The sequence below is a fragment of the Mustela putorius genome, unplaced genomic scaffold, assembly GCF_011764305.1.
Source record: "Mustela putorius furo isolate JIRA1106 unplaced genomic scaffold, ASM1176430v1.1 tig00000997_pilon_pilon_pilon, whole genome shotgun sequence".
Taxonomy (NCBI): domain Eukaryota; kingdom Metazoa; phylum Chordata; class Mammalia; order Carnivora; family Mustelidae; genus Mustela; species Mustela putorius.
Window position 1 is genome coordinate 5,291,307 of NW_025421527.1, and position 10,905 is coordinate 5,302,211.

Genomic DNA, 10,905 nt, shown 5'->3' on the forward strand with positions numbered 1-10,905 from the left:
GGCGGCGGCCGGAGCCGGGTCGGGCTGGGGCCTGGGTGGGGGAGGGGGTGGCGCTCGCGGGCCGTTGCCGTGGTAACGGGAACGGAGGCGCCCCTCCGCTTCATCCGGGTCACGGCCTGTCCGCCAGTAGTACCCCCCCCCCAAGTCTTCCCAGTCTGGCCCCGGCCCCTGGCCTGTCCCCTGGTTTCCTCCTGGCCCCGCTGGCCCTTTGCTCGTTCCCGATCCTTCCCTCCGACCCGTTCGCTGACCGCTGGACGGGCCCTCCAGCTCCCCGCGGAGGCCTTCACGTTTTCCCAGGACGGAGGCACGTGTCAGGGGACCCCCACCAGTAAAGAGCACTTGCTTCGTCGGAGCAGCCAAGTTCAGGCCATGTGGGCATCCCTTGGGCACAAGAGCGAGCTAGTTTCCACCACTCCCTTGGCATCCCTCCCTGCCAAGCTGTGGGATAATGCGCACTGCCTGCACTGCCCCTGCCAGGGGTTCCTGCCTTCTGCGACTGCGACGGACAGAAAACAGTAGCATTCGGTAGTGGCCCCCCGCAGCGAGATGGCCGCAGGGAGGAGGCACCTGGGAGAGAGGACCGTTAGGGAGACGCAGGAGGCAGGGAGGCCTCCAGACTCTTCCCCAGTGCCCTGGATCTCGGAGCTGGGGATGCCTCCGGGCTGATTGGCAGCTCTTTGTTTCAGCCCCCCCCACCCGCCTGCTGGCCCCCCCCCCTTCAACTCCCCCTTCCAGTCCCTCCGCCCCCCGCTCCTGCTCTCCCCGCCTAGCCTTTTCCCCTCCCAGCCGCCTGCCTGCCAGGGTAGTGAGCCCGCTGAGCGGCATGGAGGCGCAGAAACTCCGGGGGGCCCTGGCTCTCCTCCTCATTTGCACTTTCGCATCTGCCAGTCGGGACCTGCAGGGTAAGCCTGTCTCCGTCCTCTCCCACCCCTCTCGGCCTCCCCTTGTTTGTCCTCAGCCTAGTCGCCGGAAACATGTGGGCAAGGGGAGAGTCCTGGAGTGGAACAGGAGGCAAGAGTCCGCGAAACTGTGGCCCTCAGGGAAGCAGTGAACACCAGAGGGTCGTGGATGAGTAGGAACTGGCCAGAGTCAGCCTGAGGCCAGGGCAGAGAGCTCAGGAGCTGCACGCTAGGGCTGCCCGGGCTGGGTTGGCGTCTGAGCTTCCGCAGGGACCCCAGGGTCCAGGGGACCAGGGCAAAGGTGGGCTTCTCCATCCGCGGGGCTGCCGGCTGCCCCAAGACAGGGTGGGGGTGGGGACCGAGAGGTCTGGGCTCTCCCGGAGGTCTGGCTGTGGGATGGGCCTGCGGGTGTGGGAGAGGTAGCTGGAGCAGATGACAGAGGCACAGATTCATTACTGGCTGGAAGGGAAACCACAGATTGGCCAGGACACAGGAGGCAGAGGAGCCGGGTCCCACATTCCCGTAGGAGCGAGGCAGACAGCAGGAGGGTCCGAGCCCTCCGTGGGCAGCTCTCCTCGTCCAGCGTGTGTGCACGGAGCCCCGGGGGCGGGGAGGAGGGCGTTTGGGGGTGGGATGAGCCAAACCCAGCCGCCTGAAGAGAAGCTGCGTTTCCATTTCTGCGCTGTGGGCACCAGGTGCTGCTTCTGCGTGGGATCAGCACAGTGGCTCCCTTGCGCCACCTGCTGGGGGCCTCTCGAGTGGGCCGGGCGCTGGTTCTGTTTCCAAGGGAGCCTCAGGCCCTTCGGGCTCCCAGAGGGTGGCCCTCAGCAGTGTTGAGGGAAAGGAGGCACAGCGCCTGTCTTCTGATAGCGACCAGGGTTGAATTTCAGGAAGGTGACTAACACTGCCCCCTGGGGGCAGGGGTGGGGGAAATGATGAAGGATCCCCCCTCACGGCCCCGCCCCAGGGCTCAGGGGAAAGGGCAGGCTGAGCGTTTGACCCTGCTCTCTGACCTTGATAATCCTCGCCTGGCCAGTGATTGACCTGCTGACTGTGGGCGAGTCTCGGCAGATGACCGCTGTGGCGGAGAAGATCCGGGCAGCCCTGCTCACTGCTGCTGACATCTACCTCTTGTCCACCTTCCGCCTGCCCCCCAAGCAGGGTGGTGTCCTCTTTGGGCTCTACTCTCGCCAGGACAACACACGATGGCTGGAGGCCTCCGTTGTGGGCAAAATTAACAAAGGTGACTGGTGGGCATCTCCTTTCCTGCATTGATGACCCCCTGAGCACTCTCCCTCGTCCCCACTCCCATAGCTCTCTTAATTCTCCCCCGGCCTCTCTGGGGGCTCATGGGCCCATCCAGCTGTGCACAGGCACTAGGGGCACCCAGGATGGGGTGCTTAGGACATGCACCGGGAGGCCAGGTACCCAAACCATAGAGCAAGGCCTAATACTTGCAGGGAGAGGGTGTTGTACTTGGGGCTGTCTGAGGGAGGGGGAGAGAGGTCTCCGTGTCCCAGCTCGGGTGTACGGCAGTCCCTCAGTTGCCCGGCACAGTCCAGTGGGTACAGAACCAGCTGGCACCCTAGCAAGGGACAGAGTAATGGAAGACTAAGGACGTCCTAGTCAACGAAGCAGTTTGAATAGTATTTGTGGTGTGCCTGTCCCATACAAGGTGGGGAGAGATGCATCGCAGACAAGGGGCTGACAGGAGTGCTATCCAGAAGGGTTGACCTGAACCCTAGTTGGGAGACGGGATGAGGGACAGGACCCATACTGACCTCCCCTCCTGGGCAGTGCTGGTGCGGTACCAGCGGGAGGACGGCAGAGTCCACGCCGTGAACCTGCAACAGGCAGGCCTGGCCGACGGGCGCACGCACACGGCTCTCCTGCGGCTCCGCGGTCCCGCACGACCAAGCCCTGCCCTGCAGCTCTACGTGGACTGCAAACTGGGAGACCAGCACTCCGGGCTCCCTGCGTTGGCCCCCATTCCTCCCGCCGAGGTTGACGGGCTGGAGATTCGGACTGGACAGAAGGCGTATTTGAGGATGCAGGTGAGCGGGGAAGACAGGCCCCCTGAGTTCCGCGCGGCCTTCGCAGCAGTGGGAGGAGGACCCGGCGGGTTTTCCCACCCCACTCTGCTCCTGTCCGCCCTCCCCCCACCAGGGCTTCGTGGAATCTATGAAAATGATTCTGGGCGGGTCCATGGCCCGGGTGGGGGCCCTGAGTGAGTGTCCATTCCAGGGGGACGAGTCCATCCACAGTGCAGGTAACACAGAGCTGGCGTTCGAGACCCCAGAGTCACTTCCTATGGCCTTTGTTGACCCTCATCCCTTGGCTTCCCCCTTAACACTCATTCCTTCCGCTCACTGATTCCTGGGGCTTCAGACGCTGTTACCCCCCATCTCCTTCGCCCGTGGTTGCAGGCCATCCCAGGAGGCCTGGGTTAGAAAAGTCTCCCTGCTCAGGGGCCCCCGCCTCCCCGGGTACCTGGGAAAGTAGAGCAACTGGAGAAGAAAGGAACTGCCGAGCGCTCTGTGTGGGGGCCAGACAGTTCACTGCTTGGTCTTGGCGACCCAGAGAAGGGTCTTTGGGTCTTTCTTAGCTGTCACCCGCGGCTGTCACCTACCAGCGGCCTCTCCGAGCATGGTCCGTATGCCTGGTGTCTCTGGCGGGGATGCTCAGAGGTCCTGACCGACAGAAGACGCCCTCTTCTCCCAGGAGCTGGGTTGGGGGAGGGGGGCGAGACATGGAGCGGACAGACTTGGATCCCTTCTGCCGCTCCCAGGCCTGGGAACCAGGGGGATCTGGCTTCTGACTGTGAGGCAACCCTCTTTCAGGGCCGGTCACCCAGTGGGGAGAGCTGTTGCCGCCTGCCTGTCGCCTCTGCCCTCCCACCATCCAACTGCCTGTCCCTCTTCCAAGACTCCTCTAGGCCTTTGTTCCTGCCTCTCTTTTCCTTCCTCCTCCTCACCGGCCTGGTCCTCTTCACATCTCTGCCCTCTGTGTTTTCTCCTCTCCAGTGACCAGCGCACTGCACTCCATCCTCGGTGAGCAGGCCCCCAGGAGGTGGGTGGGGAGGAGCCCCGGGGCAGCTGCTGCGGGGCTTGGGCAGGAGCTGGCAGGAAACAAAGGCCCCTTTAGCCAGGAGAGGGGTGGGGTTTGGTTAAAGGGGGGGGGGTGGGGAGCATGGGCAGGAGCTGGCTTATTACCCCAAGAAGGGAAGAGACCTGTGGCCCAGTTCTGAGCCTCTCTGCACCTGGGGCTCTGACAGGGGAGCAGACCAAGGCGCTGGTCACCCAGCTCACCCTCTTCAACCAGATCCTGGTGGAGCTGCGCGATGATATCCGAGACCAGGTCCGAGCTTGCCAGTGGGGGGTGGCACGGGGCTTGGTGGGGGGCGCAAGGAGCCGACCGCCCCCATCTGTCTATCCACCAGGTGAAGGAGATGTCTCTGATCCGAAACGCCATCATGGAGTGTCAGGTGTGCGGTGAGTGGGCGCGTGGGGAGGGCTCCGGATGGCACCCCGTGCTCCCCACCCCACGGCTTTGGCCTCCCCTTCTGGGGATGGGCACGGCCCCCTGTGGCTGGCTCTGACCGTGCCCACCCCTCAGGCTTCCACGAGCAGCGTTCCCACTGCAGCCCCAACCCCTGCTTCCGAGGCGTGGACTGCATGGAAGTGTACGAGTACCCCGGCTACCGCTGCGGGCCCTGCCCCCCGGGCCTGCAGGGCAACGGCACTCACTGTGCGGACATCGATGAGGTGGGGGAGGGCCGCCTGGAAAGGCGCAAAGTTGAGAGAGGCCCAAGGACGTGGGGCGGATGCTTGGAGACCGGGAAAGAAATGAGGAGGGGGGGGCACAAAGCCGGTGCAAAGAGCAGGGGGCCGCCTGGGGAGGGCCACTTGGGGGGCAGGGGGCCCCGGGGTAGGGGGTCAGAGCGCAGTGAGGCTAGGCGGTGGGAGCATGGACAGGGTCCTGAGCTCCCCCTTGTCTCTCCCACAGTGTGCTCACGCGGACCCCTGCTTCCCTGGGGCCAGCTGCGTCAACACGGTGCCTGGCTTCCACTGTGAAGCCTGTCCTCGCGGCTATAAGGGCACTCGGGTGTCCGGCGTGGGCATCGACTACGCCCGCGCCAGCAAACAGGTTAGCTCGGCCCGAGCGTGAAGACGAGGTCTGGGGCTTGCGGGGACCAGGGGCTTCTGGGCTAGGTACGGAGTCCTTGTGAGAAATGGGACAGGGCTACTGGCTGGTGCGCCGGCTTTGCGGGAGGGGCCCGGCCGTGGGCCCGGTTTCACCGAGTCGGCCCGTCAGGTCTGCAGCGACGTGGACGAATGCAACGACGGGAACAACGGCAGGCTGCGACCCGAACTCCGTCTGCACCAACACCGCGGTGAGCCGCGCGCCGGGAGCGCGTCGGGACAAGCGCGCGCACGCGCCGCCGCAGGGCTCCTGCCGCACCGCCTTCGTCCCCAGGCCAGGCCACCCTGATGTGGCTCACGCTGGCTTCAAACCCGGGTTCCGCTTCTTACGGTGGCTGGTAGCAGGTCTCCTGGGGTTCAGGGTCACCACCTGGAAGCTGGGGCTATGAGACACCCGCGAGGCTGCCAGGAGAGGCCAGGGGCCACGACTGCCCTAGTGGGCATCAGGCCAGGAGCGCCCATCACACACCCCTTGGGCGGGACAGCCCTGGGTCCCGGGTGCCCAGCCAGCTGACCCTCCTCCCTGACGTGCCGCTTCCCGGTTCTCAGGGGTCTTTCAAGTGTGGTCCCTGTCGCCTGGGCTTCCTGGGGAACCAGAGCCAGGGCTGCCTCCCAGCCCGCACCTGCCACAGCCCAGCCCATAGCCCCTGCCACGTCCACGCGCACTGTCTCTTTGAGCGCAACGGAGCAGTGTCCTGCGCGGTGAGCTGGGCCTGGGGCTTGGGAGGGAGAGGGAGGGTATGGAGAACGGGGCCGGGCCGTGAGCCTGCATGGGGCCTGGGATGGGGGCCTGTGTGGGAAGGGGCCCGGGAGCCACCTGGGGAGGACGAGGCCTGGAGCGGGAAAGGCCGGGTTTGAGGAGACAGGCCTGGCCCTCATTCCTACCCTCCCCGTGGCCCAGTGTAACGTGGGCTGGGCTGGGAACGGGAACGTGTGTGGGACCGACACGGACATCGACGGCTACCCGGACCAGGCCCTGCCATGCATGGACAACAACAAGCACTGCAAGCAGGTGCGCGGCCAGTGGCCAGGGGTGGGGCCGGCGGGCAGCTGTGAGCAGGCTGGGGCAGGGGGGGAGCACGCAGGCAGGGGTGGGTGCCCAGGCTGGGGCCGGCGGGCAGGGGTGGGCATCCAGGCGGGGGCAGGGTTGAGCCGCCCAGGCTGGGTCAGGCCACAACCCCATCGGGGTTCCTCCCCCACCTTTAGGACAATTGCCTTTTGACACCCAACTCTGGGCAGGAAGACGCTGACAACGACGGTGTGGGGGACCAGTGTGATGAGGACGCTGATGGGGACGGGATCAAGAACGTGGAGGTGGCTCCTGGCGGCCCTGTCCCTTGTGGCTCCTCTGTCCTCTCTATGCCTTGTCCCATAACCCTGTCCCCTCTTGGGTCTCTGGTGGCGCTGCAGGAAGGGCCCCAGGGCTCCCATTTGGGCGTAGACCCTGTGCCAGGATGAGATGGATTCTGTGGGGGGTGGGGGTGCAGGGTGACTGCAGACGTGGGCACGGGGATGGGGTGTGGGTAGGTGCCCAGGGGCGTAAGGGCGGCCTGACTCTTCCTCTCACCCCAGGACAACTGCCGACTGTTCCCCAACAAGGACCAGCAAAACTCTGACACAGACTCCTTTGGGGATGCCTGTGACAACTGCCCCAACGTCCCCAACAATGACCAGAAGGACACGGACGGCAACGGGGAAGGGGACGCGTGTGACAATGATGTGGATGGAGATGGTGCCACTGGGGCTGGGGGACTGGGAGGCCCGAGCAGTGGGAAGGAGGCGTGGCTGGGCGGTCTAAGCACCACAGGGGTGGCCTGGGTGGGCAAAGTGCCCTGGGAATGGGTGGGGGGCAGAGTGAGGCAGGAGAGGGCTAGGGGGTGTCCTCTGCGTGGGACGCCAGCTCCAGAAGAGAGCATGACCTGTTGTAGCGACAGGATTGTGTCCCCTGCATGCCTCGTAGGCATCCCCAATGGACTGGACAATTGCCCTAAGGTCCCGAACCCACTGCAGACTGACAGGGATGAGGACGGGGTGGGAGATGCCTGTGACAGCTGCCCTGAAATGAGCAACCCTACCCAGGTACTGGGGCAGGGGAGGGCGGGCCCCGGGGTGAGGCCAAGGCCCTTCCCGTGGGAAGTGGTCCGGCCCTGGTCCGGCCCCGGTCTGCGGGGCTGTCAGGAGGTGGAGAACAGGCTTCGCTCTCTCTCTCAGACAGATGCCGACAGCGACCTGGTGGGGGACGTCTGTGACACCAACCAGGACAGGTAGGGCCAAGACAGACGGGCCTCCCCGGGTTCCTTCACTTTCTCGTGGCACGGGGTTTCCTGGGCAGTTTAGCCTGGACTCCCCACTCCTGCTGGGCAGGAAGCCCCCCGCCCCAAGTCTAGCCTCTACTCCTGCTGCCGGACGTTTGCCTCACCTGGCTGGCTGGGGCGCACTTCCCTGACTTCTGAGCAGAAGATGGGGAATGGACATGGTACTTTTAGAGCCTTTATTCGGTGCCTGTCCTGGGCAGCGATGGGGATGGACATCAGGACACCAAGGACAACTGCCCAGAGCTGCCAAACAGCTCCCAGCTGGACTCCGACAACGACGGACTCGGAGACGAGTGTGATGGGGATGACGACAATGACGAAGTCCCAGACTACGCGCCTCCGGGTCCTGACAACTGCCGCCTTGTCCCCAACCCCAATCAGAAGGACTCAGACGGTGAGGCCGGGGTCCCGCAGAGGCCTGCACTGGTGGGGGCCCTGCCCAGGGCGGGGTGGCAGGGGCCACGGGGGCTAAGCCAGGAAGGCGAGGCCCCATGGGCGCTGTGGTGGTGTCCAGAGCCCACCGCCAGGCCTTCCTGAGCCCCTGGCCTCGCTCTGCCCAGGCAATGGCGTTGGCGATGTGTGTGAGGATGACTTCGACAATGACGCAGTGGCCGACCCCCTGGACGTGTGCCCCGAGAGTGCAGAGGTGACCTTAACGGATTTCCGGGCCTATCAGACCGTCGTCCTGGACCCTGAGGGAGACGCTCAGATCGACCCAAACTGGGTTGTGCTCAACCAGGTGCTGCAGCCACGGGCTGGGCAGGTGCTGCCAGGCTGCCGGGTGGGGCCCTGGTGGGGCGGGGTCTCTGGAACAAGGTTTTCTTCTGTCTTGCACTCCACCAGGGCATGGAAATCGTTCAGACCATGAACAGTGACCCTGGCTTGGCGGTTGGTATGTACGGGGCACCCGGTTCCAACACTTCCACCTGGAGGAACCCTACAGGGGCAGGGGGCAGGGGCCAAGCTGAGCACACGCCTCACAGGCGTTGCTTCCCACCCCGAGTGCACCGTGGGCCATTAGTGGCTTTGCAACCCCTGACCCAGATCCCACCCCCTCCCAGGATACACGGCCTTCAACGGTGTGGACTTTGAAGGCACCTTTCACGTGAACACGGTGACTGATGATGACTACGCAGGCTTCCTCTTCAGCTATCAGGACAGCGGCCGCTTCTACGTGGTCATGTGGAAGCAGACGGAGCAGACCTACTGGCAGGCCACACCCTTCCGGGCTGTCGCTCAGCCAGGGCTGCAGCTCAAGGTCGGCAGCCGCCCGGAGCCCCCAGCCCAGGGCCCTCACCCCAAGCCTCCCCAAGCTCCCCCCACTGCCCGAGTGGGAACTCTCTTTCTCAGACATCTGGCCTGGAGATTGGCTTCCAGGGGACTCCAGAACGTGCTCCCGACCCCCTGGACTTCCTTTTCCAGCTGTGCTTACTGGCCTGCTGATTGGGTCCCACGGTTGACCCCCTGTCTTTGCCAATACTTTCCAGGCGGTGACGTCTGTGTCAGGCCCAGGTGAGCACCTCCGCAATGCCCTGTGGCACACTGGCCACACCCCCGATCAGGTCCGGCTGCTGTGGACTGACCCCCGAAATGTGGGCTGGCGGGACAAGACTTCCTACCGCTGGCAGCTGCTGCACCGGCCCCAAGTGGGCTACATCCGGTGAGGGGAGGGGCTGAGCCCTGCGGAGGGGGCACCCCAGGCCCGGCCTGGCTTCGCCTTTAGCTGGGACTCCCCACAGGCTGCCCCTGCACTCTGCTCTTCGGTGCCCTGGGCCCTGGACTGGGACTGGGGCCACTTTCCTCTCTGCCCTCCACCAGGGATGTCCCACCTCAGCCCTGTTCGGGGCTCATGCTCCCCAGGACCCACAGGCGATGTGGGGCCGTTTTCTCTTCTGTAAGGTGAGGGCATGTGTGGGAGCCTGTAAAGCACAGGACAGTCCCTGGAGAGGCCCGTCCCCTCCGACCCCGTCTGTGCTACATCCCAGAAGCCGCCCCATCATCATGTCTGACCTGGAAGGGGTCGTTATTTGCAGAAGAGTAAACCGAGGCCCAGACTGCACACCTCTGAGCAGCAGGGCTAGGACTTCTCAGGCGGGCGCTGTGGTCACCCCTGTGCGCTTCCTAGTCAGCAGGGAGGGGAAATGGCAAGAGCCCAGAGCCCCGGGTCCAGGGACTTGGGCTGGTTTCCCTTTAAGGTGCCTGGGGCTGCAGGGTGCCAGGGCAGGGTATGAGGGAGGGGGGACTAGAGCCTGGGAAGCGGGTGACTTCACCCCCCAGCCCATTGTGCTCATTGTCATGGCAACCCAATCCTTGCCTGGAATGCGGCTGGTGCTTTGAGATGCAAAGGGGGCTGACAAAGAGGCTGGGGCCCCGGGCCTGAGAAAGCACCCCTCCCCTTCCCTTCCTCCCGCTCCCTCCTTCCGCTCTCTCTGGCCCAGTGAGCTCCAGGGGGGTTGGGGATGAGCAGGGGCCTGGGCTTGATGGCCCAGTGCCCACTGGCCTCCTAGCACCCACGGACGCCCCTGTCCTGGGCAGGGTGAAGCTCTATGAGGGTCCTCAGCTGGTGGCGGACTCCGGGGTGATCATCGACACAGCCATGCGGGGAGGCCGTCTGGGCGTATTCTGCTTCTCTCAAGAAAATATCATTTGGTCCAATCTCCAGTATCGATGCAATGGTGAGGCTCCAGACCCCTTTGGCCTGACCTTCCATACGCCCCGGTGGGAGGGTCCTGTCTTCTGACCCCAGTCATTTCTCCACCACAGACACGGTGCCCGAGGACTTTGAGCCGTTCCGGAGGCAGCTGCTCCAGGGAAGGGTGTGAAGAGGCGGCCCGGTGGGATTCCGAATCCTGATTTTAGACCCTCTGGCCTTGGGGTCCATCCTGGAGACCCTGGGGTCTAATTTACAGCCACTCAAGCAAACACAGACCCTCCTCCGGCACCCACAGGAGTTCCCCCCCAGAAGGGTGGTGACCCCATGGTTCAGGAGTTGGGAAGTTTTCAAGGGTATTCTTCTCAGGCACTAACCCCAGGAAAGAGAACAGCACGTTGCCATAAAGGTCCAGTGGTTTTCTAAGCTACTGCTTGTTGCTTCTTTTAGGGGTTTTCCACGGTAGTGTGGGGAGCAGGAAGGAACAAGGCGGGCGGGAAAGGGGGCTGGTCAGGGGGCTGGTCGGATGAAAGCTGGAGCTCTACAGAAGTTTGGCTGCGCGCGGGCGGGTGGAGGAGGAAGGCGCTGGCCTGGGCCAGGTGAAGGATGAGAGGCTGGCCCGGGAAATGGCTAAGTCCTCCCAGACCCACTTACTCACTCACGGCGGCAGCGGCGGCACTCCAGTCCATCTTAGGTCGTCCGGATCGACAGCCAGGAGGGCTGGAGCTGGCCGGCTCGGGGCGAGAGGGAGGCCGGGGGGCCGGGGGGGCCGGAGGCCGGGACGAGTGCAATATTGGCGGGGGAAAGAACAACACTGCACCGCGTCCCGTCCCTCCGGC

General features: G+C 64.6%; 1 protein-coding gene and 1 long non-coding RNA gene across 2 annotated transcripts; one reads left to right on the forward strand and one right to left on the reverse strand.

Moving 5' to 3' along the window:
- The first annotated feature begins 94 nt into the window (after window positions 1–94).
- On the forward strand, window positions 95–10,496 carry THBS3 (thrombospondin 3). Its single transcript, XM_004778591.3, is given in 24 exon segments — window positions 95–902; window positions 1,936–2,142; window positions 2,697–2,953; window positions 3,066–3,168; window positions 3,923–3,949; window positions 4,174–4,256; window positions 4,339–4,390; window positions 4,515–4,663; window positions 4,905–5,045; window positions 5,214–5,255; window positions 5,257–5,292; window positions 5,651–5,803; window positions 6,003–6,113; window positions 6,308–6,415; window positions 6,674–6,833; window positions 7,062–7,180; window positions 7,313–7,365; window positions 7,617–7,810; window positions 7,977–8,155; window positions 8,260–8,308; window positions 8,478–8,674; window positions 8,904–9,076; window positions 9,952–10,091; window positions 10,180–10,496. Coding segments are annotated over 24 exon segments (2,871 nt in total). The 5' UTR covers window positions 95–823; the 3' UTR covers window positions 10,239–10,496.
- On the reverse strand, window positions 7,579–8,654 carry LOC123393749. The gene is made up of 2 exons (XR_006608582.1): window positions 8,515–8,654; window positions 7,579–8,353 (listed from the first exon to the last, which is right to left on the reverse strand). It is a non-coding gene; the product is annotated as an uncharacterized LOC123393749 (long non-coding RNA).
- Window positions 10,497–10,905: the final 409 nt, after the last annotated feature.